The 14,547-nt window shown below is 36.2% G+C and overlaps 1 protein-coding gene across 2 annotated transcripts in view; it reads left to right on the forward strand.

Moving 5' to 3' along the window:
* Window positions 1–329: 329 nt before the first annotated feature.
* Window positions 330–14,547, forward strand: part of LOC145664400 (disintegrin and metalloproteinase domain-containing protein 10 homolog) — a 184,471-nt gene continuing 170,253 nt past the window's right edge. For both annotated transcript variants that reach the window (XM_081731071.1, XM_081731070.1), the window contains exon 1: window positions 330–1,200. In XM_081731071.1, the coding sequence (XP_081587197.1) occupies window positions 479–1,200 (722 nt within the window). In that variant the 5' untranslated portion in view covers window positions 330–478. The remainder of the gene's footprint in view (window positions 1,201–14,547) is intronic.

A 14,547-nucleotide genomic window follows, 5' to 3' on the forward strand; every position in this document is an offset into this window, starting at 1 on the left:
GAAATTTAACGCATATCGCATGTCTTGTGCACATGGATACTTCTTACTATTGTACTACGTAGAAAATTTATGGTATTTCATATAGAAGTGGTAATAGAACACAGAAGAAACGCAGATCACGACGTTCTCATGTATACTATTACCTAGTTGGTAAAGTAGAGCTACAAGTGATGTTGCAAGTTTCAGGATGAAATATTCAACATGGAACTTCTCACTGGAAGTTTATTTTTGCCCTATCTGAGTGAACATTGTTCTATGGCTACGAATGTCAATGCTAAATATTTTTTTCTCTCTAGTTCAAAAGAGAAAGAAGTAAAAGAAGAGAAATATTTTGTTTATTTTTACTACTTTGATGTTATATAATCGTTACTATTTCAAGTACAATAGTAAGTTTTATACCCTAGAAGTAACCAATAAATGCAATCACCGATAAGTTAGATCCACCTAAATTTACTCTGCAAATTTTCCAACTGAAGCTATGTACATAACGAACAGTAAATATATAATTAGTTTGATTCAGTTCAAGTTTGTGGTTGACTTAGCAAGTTTGCATTCACTCGGTGATAAAACTGCGGAAACAGCTTTTGAAGTGATACAAGATTATAGTATAGTGACAACTGATTTAGCTATCGATTCTCAAACAAGAAACGATAATAATAAAGCAACTTCACAATCACAAACGTGTTTATATTTATCAATCAAGATCAAGTCTATACCATACAAATTTTGTATTATTAAGAAACCAATTACCGATATGGATATAGTGAATAAAGATACAAAAGTTGCAGTAATCGATTTACCAGAACGCAAAATATATTCAATGAATGAACTTGAAATGTTCATGGCTGTTGGATATGAAGTCAATTATCCTTATTCAAGTGCTGCTTTTGGAATAGTTGAAAAGAATCGATTCTATGGAAGACTTTATATTAAAAAGAATACATATTATGTTGAACGGTTGAGCAAATTTCCAACTTTAATGAAAAAATCTCACATTGAACGAATGTATTATGCAGATAATTTGGCAGTGTTGTATGAAACAAAGGATACAAATTTCAGTTCATCAGTAACTGCAAGAAATCTTCGTAGTTTGAATTCTCGAATGAATCTTGTATCAGATGCAAAGGAGCCTTTATTCACATCCAGATTCAAGAAATCAACTAATACTTCTCCATATGACAAGGAGTGGCCGAAAAATGGGTACGCATATGTTACTTTTGTTCCATGTTTTAAATTAACAGTAGATATATGTACATTGTACGAACACATTTGTCCTAACGGGGCCGCCGTGGCTCAGTGGTAGAGCGTTCACTTCTGGTGCTTGGGGTCTCGTGTTCAAACCCTGCTCCCGCCAAATGAACCTTGTGGTGGACAAACACCGTGTTCGTGGGTTTTCTCGGGGTTCTCTCGTTTCCTCCCACTTTCTTCATTCCACCATTTCATTCACCTCTCATCATCACCGTCTCCTTAAGCCTAACCGGCATAAACGTGGGACGTAAAACTCAAAAATTTCATTTCATTTTTCATTTGTGCTAGCATTTATCACGTGCAAAAAGTAAGTACCATATGTCTATAACGGTTTTACGTTTACTTTTTGGTATAGCACTAGGGGCGCCCGAAGAAAATTTTTTAGAAGGAGGCCCATTTCCTTGGTTACTATATTACGTCTGGTATTTCTGATATTTAATGTACAATGGTTTACTATATAATGAATACATTTTCGTGAGCCAGAGAGGGGCCCGGGCCCTACCCTGCCCTCCCCTTCGGGAGCCCATGTATAGCACCCATCATACTTTTAATATTTCAGATCTCTAAGACTGCTCATTTAATACATAATTCATTAGTGCACTTCATATAAAAAAAATATGGTTCTCTAAAACATATGAAAATGTTTCTGCATATGTTAAAATGTCCATTACTGTTCTTATGTATTAGACCTAATACGTTAAAGCATGAGTTTTGTATTCAGATTTTGTATACTCACTTTGTTGCTATATTTTTCGATCTGGGAAAGGCTTAAGACACAACTTGGCTCTATGAAATTTTAAAACGTCTTCGTGACTGGGTTCTTCGTGGGCATATTGCACAATGTTTAGTTAAAATATGAACGTTATCTTAGGGTGCAAGTGAGTTCTTGTTTCTCAGAGCCATTCCTACAGCAAAATGGTGTTCCACAAGATATTGTTCTTAGTGTCACGCCATTTGCTGATGCTCTGAATACTTTCTTATCTCAGATCCAGGCTCCTATAACAGGTCTGTTGTTATTTATTGCAGCTTCAGATATCCCAACAGTACTACTCGTCATCTTCAACTCATAATACATCGTCTTGTTCACTGCTTGAACGAGGCAAACTTTCAGTTTTCTGACCAAAAAAAAAACTGTACTTATATGTCGGTGGCACACATCTGTCACTTGTTAACATTGTCCAATATTTTGGTTTGATTTTCGATTGTAGCTTAAGCTGTGTACCACACTTTTGGAATCTTGTCTCTAAGCTATGAACTTGCTTCGAGCACTTTCCTACCGCACTTGGGGTGCTTATCACAATTTTCTATTGCGATTAGATTGTAGTCCAACTCAATCGAAATTATATTGCTTATTCACCTGCTCGTCCATTTCTGCTAAAATAACTTGACACCAGGCCCGTGCTGGCCCACCGGGAAACCGGACGTGTCCCGGTGCGCCCTCCGAAATATCACAGTATAAATGAAGGTACGAGTTTTTAGTAATAAATTCTTACAGTTTTATTGGTAAAGAACCCGTGAAAGGTGCAGTGCGCCCTTGCGAGACCACATCAAAGATGAACGATTTTATTTACTTTTCTGTATAGCACAGTTCTGTACAATAAATACATACAGTTACTGTTGGTAAAGAACCCGTGAAAGGTACAGTGCTCCCTTAATATAAGGCGCAATACGAAACATCACATTATAGATAAGTGGTTTTAGTTATGCTGTATACCAGCTTTGTATAATAAATTCAAATACTGACTGGTAGTACAGAACCTGTGAAGAATACAAGGCGCCCTTTACATAAGATACCCTGCGAAATATCACATTATATATATATATATATATATATATATATATATATATATATATATATATATATATATATATATATATATATATATATATATATATGTATGTATATAATTTTATTCTTCTGTATTTCAGTTTTGTATTATAAATTCATACAGTTGTTATTGGCAGAGAACAGGTAAAGAGTATAATCACTTATAAAAATATTATAAAATTATCTAGCTATAAAACGAAACAATGTAATACATCAAGAATAGTTCGGATAGTTAAACGTACGATGCATTTATGTATTACTTCACTGTCACTAGTCTCTAATTTACGACTTTAAGCTTTTACAGTCTTAATATGCATCCATATATCCGAACATATTGATTGTTCCTGTGTATTTTAAAGCAGTGTTCGGATAATCAGTACCTACTGTATTTCTGAAGTATAGCTATATTAATTTCCGTAAAATATGGTTTTCCTGTCACCACTGCACAGCGCCTCCTCAGGTTGTGGATCGAGGAGAAGGCCTCTGGGATATAGAGGTTAGCTGCGAATATACTGAATAAGCAGCTGCGGACAGACAAGGGCTGATCCTCCAACTTGGGGATTTGGTATGGGGCTAACAACCTCATCCTGTAAAAAAGGATTGTTCAGATAAGTTCGCAGAATCCTCGGATCAGAACTGATAACTTGGCACGAACTCAGCAAAGTAAAATCGACATGAGATTTGGAACATGGAATATAAGAAGTCTGTATAGGGCAGGCGCGTTAAAATTTGTAAAGAATGAATTTAGAAATAGCGGATGGACCTAGTGGGATATCAGGAAGTTAGATGAGAAGGAAATGGAGGAGTCAAGTCGGGAAATTTTACGTTCTTTTCTGGGGAACTAATTAAAAATTACCAACTAGGATCAGGGCTTTTCACAAACGAATACGTAATATCAGCAATTGCATGGGTTGAATTTGTTAATGACAGATTTTCTTTATCTTTTCTTAAGGGTCTGTGGTGTAATATTATTGTTTTAAATACACATGCCCCGACAGAAAATAAGGATGGCGATAAAAAAAATTACAGTTTTTACGAAAGAATAGAACGGGTATTTATCATCTCCTGCAATACCATATGAAAATGCTGTTAGGCGGTTTCAATGTGAAGGTAGGACGAGAGGGTATTTTCAAACCGATTATAGGGAATAAATGTTTGCATAAGGAAGGTTGTGACAACAGCGTTAGACTCGTGAACTGTGCAACATCCAGAAGCCTTATCGTGAAGATTACAAGATTCCAACTAGAGATGCAAAAAAGCCGGCTTTTTTGAATCGATGGTTTTTTGCACATAAAAAGCCGGCTTTTTTGGGAAAAAAACGAGAATTTTGGAAATTTTGGCTTTTTTTCATTTTCATGATTTTTCTGTTTAAATAGCTTTCTTATAGTATACTCTAAAGTTAAATAAAATTCCATGACCTAAATGCCATATTTCGCTCTGGAATTCACCATCATGATGGATGGAGCGCATGATTCATGAATTAAAATAAACATAAAGTACGTAGTATTTGAGGGTAATTTTAGAAGCTATTTAACTTTATTTTAACTTCTGAATTATCGACATTTTTTCTTCTCTAGATCATTTCTTTTTAGTCATCCTTGTTTCACTTCTTAGAGCTTAGTACTCTAGCTTCTAGCACATAATTAAACTTATGTTTTTCAATATGTCTATCAGAGCGTACGTTTTTCAATATATCTGTCAGAGCGTACTTCCACATTTCCGTTATACTGTAGCTGTGCAATGATTTAACAATAATCTTCCGGACACAACCTTGAATACCATTTGACAGAAATAATCAGTATCAGATTTAGAAAAATATTTGGGAGTGGTTTTTCTGAATAATGTGTTTTTTCTAAAAATTCCTAACATTTATTTAAGAGCAGCTTAAGTTTATGAGTACAGGCGTAACAAATATTTCGTTTCGTATGTATATTCAGCTATAATTTTCCAGATACAACCTTGAAGACCATTTTATACTGATAATCAGTGGCGGATTTAGAGAAGTATTTTGGGAGGGGCTTTTCTTATTAATGCTTAGTTTTTCTAAAAATTCCTAATTTTTTTTATTATTTGAGGACAGCTTGAAGTTTATGAGTAAAGGTAAAACTAATATTTAGTTTGTTATAGAAATTCCGTAACTTCGGAGTAGAGGCTTCAATTCGAAAGATACCCCCACTCTAACCCTCTTCGCAAATCCATCACTGCTGGTAATTAGTAATAACAACGATTTAAAAACGATTAGAAAGCAAGTCAGTCAGGATTCACAGTACACGCCCTATCTCTACATTCACAGATGAAATTAAGAAAAACTTTTGTCAAAATGGTTGAATGCGGGGTTGAATCCCGGACTTTACGTTAGAAGCGTGAAAGCTAACCACTCACTCATGTTTGTTGTGCAGTTGTGCTTAACTTAAATATCTTCTCTCTCTCTCTCTCTTCCTCTATGGCCAGAAAAGCTCTCCATTGACTTCTGTCCTTATCCAATTCAATCCAGTTTCTACTCTGTATTCCTATTTCTGCTAGATCCATCTTGATGTTGTCCTCCCATCTGGGCCTAGGTTTTCCTAATGGACGTTTCCCGATTGGATTTCCAGTTAAAACTTTGAAAGCGTTTCTACTTTCTTCCATTCTGGCTACATGACCTGCCCACCTGAGCCTAATAGACTTGATGACTCTAACGATGTTTGGTAAACCGTATAAATTATGTAGTTCCTCCTTATAAGTTTCCACCATTCCTCATTCCCGTTCCTCTTGGGTCCAAATATTCGTCTCAGAATTTTATTCTCAAATAATTTCAGTCTGCGTTCTTCCCTCAGCGTAAGCGACCATGTTTCACAACCATAAAGCATAACAGGCATGGTTATCATTTTATATATTTTAAGCTTTAAATTCCTTGACAGAATTTGCGACGACAAAATATTTTGAACTGAATAATAATATTTCTTTGTGGGTATGATTTTGGTTTGGTAATACTGTTTCAAGATATTTGAAAGTATCCACTGTGTTGAGAGTATTAATTGATATTTTAACTCATTCATAATTTGCCGTATCACGATCTTTGTGAACTTCCTTGTATTTAGATTTCTATGCATTTACTCATGTCCCTGCAAGCGTTTAATAAGGCCTCTGCATTTCTTTCAGTTTTTCTCCTATCAGATTTACATCATCAGCATATACCATAACCTGGTTAATACCATTCAACTCTAGGCCCTGGTTCGTGTGCGTGGGTTTCCTCGGGGTTCTCCGGTTTCCTCCCACTTTCTTCATTCCACCATTTCATTCATTACTCATCATCACCGTCTCCTTTAGCCTAACCGGCATAACCGTGGGACGTAAAACTCAAAGATTTCATTTCATTTCATCTTCTAGACCCTGGTTCCTATCTTTGATTTTTCTTATAGCGTACTCCGGAATACAGCTGAATAATAAAGGTGATAACGCATATACTTGTTTCAGGCCAATCTCGACGTGGAAGCTCGCATTTTTATACTTGAGCTTTACTCTGGGATTCATTTAAACACTTAATAAATCTAGCTTTTTCGGTATTCCAAATGCTGTAAGAATGTTGTATACACGACTTCAAAAGTGCATTACCACCTGCGATACTCCCTTTCCTGCAATAGCAGGCAAGCCAAAAAGCTCAGCGGTTGGGTTGGTTGCGAATTCGAAAGGCGTTGGACCAAATCTCAATTTTGTTACAAATATATCAGTGTGGCAAACTGCGAATAAGAGAATAAAATAAATTGTTAAGACTTACCATTTTATTATCGTGATGGCAATGGATGACATAAAAGTTACAAAATCATCTTACCTAAGCAGTTCAAATTAGGTGAATGACAAGAAACAGACATAAGAGGAAACCAGTTTCTTTCCTTTTTCCAAAAGGAAATCTCGTACAAAAAAGATTATATAATGTAAAGATTTAATATAAAAGCCTAACAACTCCAAAACAAGCATCCACACGACACAGAAAGAGAGAGAAACACAGAATAAGGAACACCAGTGACTTAGCTGACTAGTGGGCCTCTCATACAAGATAAAGAGATGGGACCTAGTTGTAAACCTAATTGTTATAAGAATAATAATATTATTAATAATAACAATAATAATAATAACTATTATTATTATTATTATTATTAAAAAATCGCCTAATTGCCCAATCTCTGACCTACCTAAGAGCATGTCTGCATATAGCGGTCGTGTGTGTACCTTTTGTCAATGAGTAGCCCTAAAGGTCAAAAGGGATGCAAATCTCTGAGAGAGAGGAACAAAAAACTTTCTTATGATAAATTCTAGGAGAAAGTTCGAAGAATTGCTTTTGACATGTGCTTCCTTGTTTTTCGGGGACAGAAAATTGTATCGGCTAAGAAATTACAGTATATAATATTGCAAATTTGCAAGTGCATTTATTTACAATGCAATTTGAGGTAATAAAGAAATTGAAGACATCGGGGCAAACGACCTGTCAAGTCCAAAAAGTGAAAGTATAAAGGAGATAGCTTCACAAGAATTTCTCTTCATCCGATTTTCTTCAAACTTGGCACATATATACTAGGCCGAAAATAAATGCACACATGTTTTTTTTTGTTTCTTTCGGAGAACAGGTTAAAGGAGGCAAAGGGTCCCTTTTAAAAAAATGGTATCTTTGATTTAAAAGGACCAAATTAAAGAAGCGAAACTCTGCCGATGCAAAGATGATTTCAAATACAAAATGCGAGGTTTGAAGTTTTTCAGAGAGAAGTTTTGCAGAGGCAATGCTCCTTCGAAATGAGAAAGGACCCCGCACAATCTTTATACAAATGGGATTTCGGTGGAATTGCTTGAAACCGTGTTATGTTGTAGATATGATGTTCCTGAGAAAAAGTCTCAATTTGCACAACCACAAATCGTTCGCAGTTTGGCCACCACGAGGCCACTTTCTTAAAAAAAAGCCGAAGGAAACGACATTCGAGATTTTGGACAAAATGACTAAAACCGTGATGTTGTAGATATTGTGATTCCGAAAAAGTCTTAATGGCCATAACCACCAATCACTGATATGTGGCCACTACAGGGCCACTTTTTTGAAAACAGCCAAACATAATGATATTCTGGATTTCAATGAAAATCTGTAAAACTATGATGTGTTGCAGATGTTGTGATCCTGAGAAAAAGTCTTAATAAGCACAACCACCAATCACTGACGGTTTGGTAACTACAGAGTCACATTTTTGCAAACAGCACAACTTAACGTTATTTTGGATTTCATAACAATTGCTTGAAATGGTGATATGTTGTAGATATTGTGATTCTGAAAAAGGTCTTAATGAGCACAACCACTAATCACTGATCGTTTGGCCACTACGAGGCCACTGTTTTGAAAGTAACCGAAGATGGCGATGTTCTTGATTTCGGTAAAAATGACTAAAACTGTGATATGTTGTAGATATTGTGATTCTGAGAAAAGGTCTTAATGGGCACAAACACTAATCAATGACCGTTTGGCCACAACAAGGCTATTTTCTTGAAAGTAACCGAAGATGGCCATGTTCTCGATTCCGGTAAAATGACTGAAACTGTGATATGTTGTAGATATTGTGATTCTGGGAAAATGTCCTAATGGGCACAACCAATAATTACTGACCGTTTGGCCACTACAGGGTCACTTTTTTGAAAGTAACGGAACATGGTAATGTTCTGGATTTCGGTAAAAATGACTGAAACTGATATGTTGTAGATCTTGTGATTCTGAGAAAAGGGCACAACCACTAATCACTGACTGTTTGGCCACTACAGGGTCACTTTTTGGAAAGTGATCGAAAATGTTGATGTTCTGGATTTCGATAAAAATGACTGAAACTGTGATATGTTGTAGATATTGTGATTCTGAGAAAAGGATTTCATAGGCACAACCACTAATCACTCACCGTTTCGCCACTACAGGGCCACTTTTTGGAAAGTAATCGAAAATGTTGATGTTCTGGATTTCGATAAAAATGACTGAAGCTGTGATATGTTGTAGATATTGTGCTTCTGAGAAAGGACTTAATGGGCACAACCACTAATCGCTGACCGTTTGGCCACTACCAGGCCAGTTTTTGAAAGTAACCGAAAATGGTGATGTGGATTTCGGTAAAAATGACTGAAATTGTGCTATGTTGTAGATATGGTGATTCTGAGAAAAGGTCTTAATAGGCACATCCACTAATCAGTGACCGTTTGGTCACTTCGAAACATCTTTTTTGAAAGCAGCCGAGTCGAAGATAGCGATCTTCTAGTTTTCGGGCAAATTGTGTCTGTCTCTCACGATCATAATATCTACAACATATCACGGTGTCAAGCAATTCCACCGAAATCCAAAATAACGTTACCTTCTGCTGTTTGCAAAAATGTGTCCCTGTAGTTGCCAAACGGTCAGTGATTTGTTGTTGTGCCCATTGAGACTTCTTCTCAGGAACACCATATCTACAACATACCACGGTTTCAAGCAGTTCCGCCTAAATCCAATTTCCGTCAGGATTGTGCGGGGTTTTTGGTATTTCGAAGCATTTACTCGCATAAACGACAAAACCCACATTTTCTACTTTGAAGTCATCTGTGCATCGGCAGAGTTTCGTTTCTTTAATGTGGTCCTTTTAATCAAGGGGCCTCGTTTTGAAAAGGGACCCTTTGCCCCCATTACCTATTTTCCTAAAGAAGCAAAAAATACCTGTCGATTTATTTTCGGTCTTCTATATATGTGCCAAGTACGAAAGAAATCGGATGAAGAGAAACCTTTGTGAAGATATCTCCCTTATACTTTCAATTTTTAGAATTGACGGTTTTTTGCACCAAAGTCTTCAATTGTCATTAGAAGTCATTATCGTAAAAATTAAGTTCTATTTCTTCATCCATCGCTAGTCTTATGGGCTCCCTGTACCTCGCCTCTCCGAAGATCGATATCAAGAATTCAAGATTATGATATATTGATGTCGATATATTTAAGATATCGAACATTGATATGTGTTAATATCGATATCGACGATATCGATATATCGACATATCGTAGAGGCCTAGATCCGAGAAATTATGCTTGATATATACCAGAATCAATCAAAATCTAATTATGTTCTTCTATTTCCATACTCAAGGTTGAAGTGGAGGAGGATGAACCTGGACAAGCATTTTAAGGCAAAAAATTTGTTAAAATAAAACTAGTTATTCTTCCCCCTTGATAGAAAGCTATTAATAGAAAACCATTACTATAATTTACCTTTTACTTCTGTTTCTGATTGTCATAGCAAATCAGCGACAGTACTAGTAGTTTACATAGTTTAGCAATATACTCTATATTTTTTTCAGAACTAAGCAAACCGGAAGACGAAACTCTTGTGATATTAAAGTGGAATGTTCTACAAAATATTCATAATTCATTGTCCTTATTTCTATCAATGCTTTTGCCACAGACTCAGAGCTACAAGACTAATAGAACTGGAAATGAAAGATTTTATTCTTTCTTTTCTCTCAGACTAAAAGACTTCTGCATTTTGCTGAGAATTTCATTCCTCTAAATATAAGCTCCTATCTCGGGATAGTTGAGGCTACTGAGGTTTCAAGGTAATCGGTACCCAAAAGTGTTAATTTGTCGACTCTCAAATCTCAACAGTTTGTTAAAAGAGATTTCACATTTCATGTTGTTATTTCTTCATTACAAAAACACTTCTGGTTGATTGTATTCATCGTGAATTATTGAACTTATACACAACAAGAAAGTGTGACAGCTAACACCGTGCAGCTAGACCATCCAATATATCCTTTCTTATCCCATAATCGTATCTGGTAAAAAGACCACCCCTCTCTCTTCTCGTTTCCTTTCTGCCGTATTAAAATCAACAACAACATAAGCACAATTCTAATTTCAAAACATACATGTATTAGTATCAATAAAGTGAAAGAATAAAAATGAGACGAATGAGATTCATAATTAATGTAGAGAGAACTTAAACACTTCTCAATGAAAAATTGAAACGAATAGATATCTGCTAGAAGCACAGAAGTGAGGCAGATAGAGAAAAGGAGAGAAGAAGAGAAAGAAAAGTGACCGCAGATAAAAATATTCGAGGTAGTAAAAGAACTTAACATTATAAAGTTCCGCTTCCAGAAGTCCGTCAGTAATATGGAAATAGCGTTTGTTTTTTTAATATTTTTTCAGAACTATTGGAATATATAGAAAATGCTTGAAAGATTCATTAAGTCACTTTCAAAATGAATAGTAAACTTGGTGGTCAAATTAATTACTCAATTTCCAGTGACACTGTAGGGTTTCGAGACACATCTAGGATCATGCCAAAAGTTTAACACACACCCTTTCTTTTAGCGTGGTTCGGTTACAAATTCGGTAGTGTTCATGAAACGTACTGATCCGAAATACATTATAATTAACCTAGTAGGACTGTTCCTTGGACAATCACCCTAGAGTACGCCAGCTCAAATCTTTAATAGAGGTGCAAAATGCACTTGATACCTTCTTCGCTTCACGGCAAACCAAGTTCTACCGCGAAGTAATCCATGGCCTTTTAGAACGTTGACAGAATTTCGTCGATCCTGATAGGGACTATGTTAGATCTTCCAGATACACCCAGGAACTTTAAAACCTGGAGGTTGAATATGTAAGAAATGATAAGTTTTTCCTGTAGCAGCATAGTTTCACTGTATGTCTGATAGTTGGACAACCAATATGACAGCAAATACATCCCGAAAACATAACATGCCAGGATATTCCTCCACTTGGAGGGAAAGGTATTACTATCTGAGAGCATCACTTAGAGAAGCAACCACGAGATAAATCTGCAGAAATTCCATTCACGTTAAGTTCTAAGAGATAGGAATTAATGCAAAGAAAACGAAAATAATAATATGCATCATACAGAGACCGAAAAAGTATAGAAAGCTAAACAAAATGAGAAAAGAACGAAAGAGGGAAAGGAAAGAACAAAAGACATGGGAATAAATTAAATTTTAACACCTAAGGATAAACAGTCTGCGCCTTTCCCCCTGCCCCCTGCATCTGTCTTGGTTTTTCTCACTTCATAGGATAAATCTATTTCAGGATCATACGGGAACATCATTTATAATGTTTAATTCCTTGCAAAGGATTTAACTCAGTCTAGGGTGAGACTCGAACACAGAATCCTTAAATAGCAGTCACACACGCTATCCACTTATCTATACAGGATATATAAATTGCGTTTATAAATCATCTATTACACGCGTTGTTATCGAACGTGTTAAATCAGCCATTGTCGGTGAGTTACCCCAGTTACACTTCTAGTCTGAATTTTATTTACGGCCTTTAGCCATCTACGGCAACAGGCTTCTTGTTTTCATTAAAACATTTTTTCTCTAGATTAAAATGAAGAATGAATTAATCTATACTCTTAGGAGCTTACTGGTGCACCAACACACACACACACACACACACATACACACACACACACGGATATATATCGGATTTATTGAGGATTAAAAGAGTTATTTCGTAAATTTAAGAAACGTGTTTGAAGGAGGTCGTTGCTACAGTAATGACATCTCGTAGCGTTGATACGTAACACACGCAATATAAATACAGCTTTAAAATCACAAGTTCTGGCGTGGGTAAGTCGGTAAGATGTCTGCTTGTTGAGTGGAGCAACCCGGGTTCAAATTTTCTTCTGATTCACTTTGATTTTTTTCAAAATACAATTCTCTATGTTTGTAATTGTTATTAATAATTGCTTTATTGTATTTTTTGTAGATTAACTTAAATTAGTGGAGGTTAAATAAAGTCAGGAAGGTTCAGATAAATATATGTCTGCTTTTTCCGTGTGTGCAATCCAGAGTTGGAGTGAGTCAGTGGGTCAATTGGATTAGATTTTTAAGTAGGTTGTGGGTCAACAGGATATGACTCACTGCGACACACAACCCACCGTGACCCACTATGACCCAACAATCCATTCTGACCCACGCTGACCCACCGAACCACTCTGACTCACCAACCCTTTCTACTCAATGCATTGTAGACAGCTTCTTCTGAGCTCTGGTGAATTTGTCTACGTTTTACTTTCAAGGCCTTCTTTTTTTCTTCTTTTTCATTTGTTTCTATTGAAGAAAGAACTTCAGGCACTCTTGCAGAACTTCAGGAAATTGATCATATTTGCAATTGTAATAATAGCAATAGGACTTACTTCTTGACTTTTCAGACACAGCCTAAGAGTTTTTAGAGGAGCTAACTACTGGAATTTTTTTTGAATCACCTATAATGTATGAATTATATAAAAATTGAATTGAAATGAAATGAAATCTTTGAGTTTTACGTCCCACGGTTATGCCGGTTAGGCTAAAGGAGACGGTGATTATGAGAAATGAATGAAATGGTGGAATGAAGAAAGTGGGAGGAAACGGGAGAACCCCGAGAAAACCCACGCACACGGTGTTTGTCCACCACAAAGTTCACTTGGCGGGAGCAGGGTTTGAACCCGGGACCCCATGCACCAGAGGTGAACGCTCTACCACTGAGCCACCGCGGCCCCTATATAAAAATTGAATACAACTATGTATGTGTGATCATCATGATCAAGTCAGCTGAAATGACATTTGGCATATACATAGTTAGGCCCTAATCTCAATATCATTGTTAAAACTCCCTTTTGTTGGGAGGTCATTTTCTCTATATAGGATTGATTTCTAAAAATAATCGAAAAGGATCGATATTAGTTGACTGCCTAATATTGATATTAGGCAGTCCTTGATATGAACCACCTTGGCTGCCATGATATAAATTTAACTTCAACTGCTTCTTCAATCTTCTTCCTTTTAGTTTTTAGTTTCTATGGCTAGAGTCGAGGGTGAAAAAATATGCTGTTTAGAAGATGCTGTTTACAATGCAGTGAGCAGAGTGGGTCATGGTGGGGTAATGAGTCTCAGTGGGTCACGGAGGGTGGTGGGTCACAGTGGGTCACATGCTGTTGACGCAAGTCCCACTCAGAAAACTCGACTCACTTGACCCACCGACCCACTTCAACTCTGGTTAACGCTTCAGCGTCTGCTGTAAACAAGTTCTGCCAGGGGGACTTTTTTTCTTTCAAAATATTTTTTATATGTTCATATTTATTATTATTATTAATTACTTTATTGCATTTTTTCCTACATTATCTTAGATTAGTGACCGCGGTTTAGGGTAGATTATGTAAAGTCAAATACGGTTATGTATGTTTACACTTTCGTTTCTTTCTTTCAAAATACATTCCTATCTGTTCACGTAGTCCAAAAACAGGCATACACCTCTATATTGATCAACTATAACATTCTAGTTTATGAGTTTATTTGCTTCGGCTCTTCTGAGCTTAAGATGTAAGTAAAAACATATTAACAACAAATAATAAACAAGCTAAGTCTACCTGATGGATAAAAATAAGAAATATAAAATGCAATGAGCTGATTAGTACGGTACTGTATACGTACTTTTGGGCAACCCT

This window comes from Thermobia domestica, chromosome 11, assembly GCF_964235325.1.
Source record: "Thermobia domestica chromosome 11, izTheDome1.hap1.1, whole genome shotgun sequence".
Taxonomy (NCBI): domain Eukaryota; kingdom Metazoa; phylum Arthropoda; class Insecta; order Zygentoma; family Lepismatidae; genus Thermobia; species Thermobia domestica.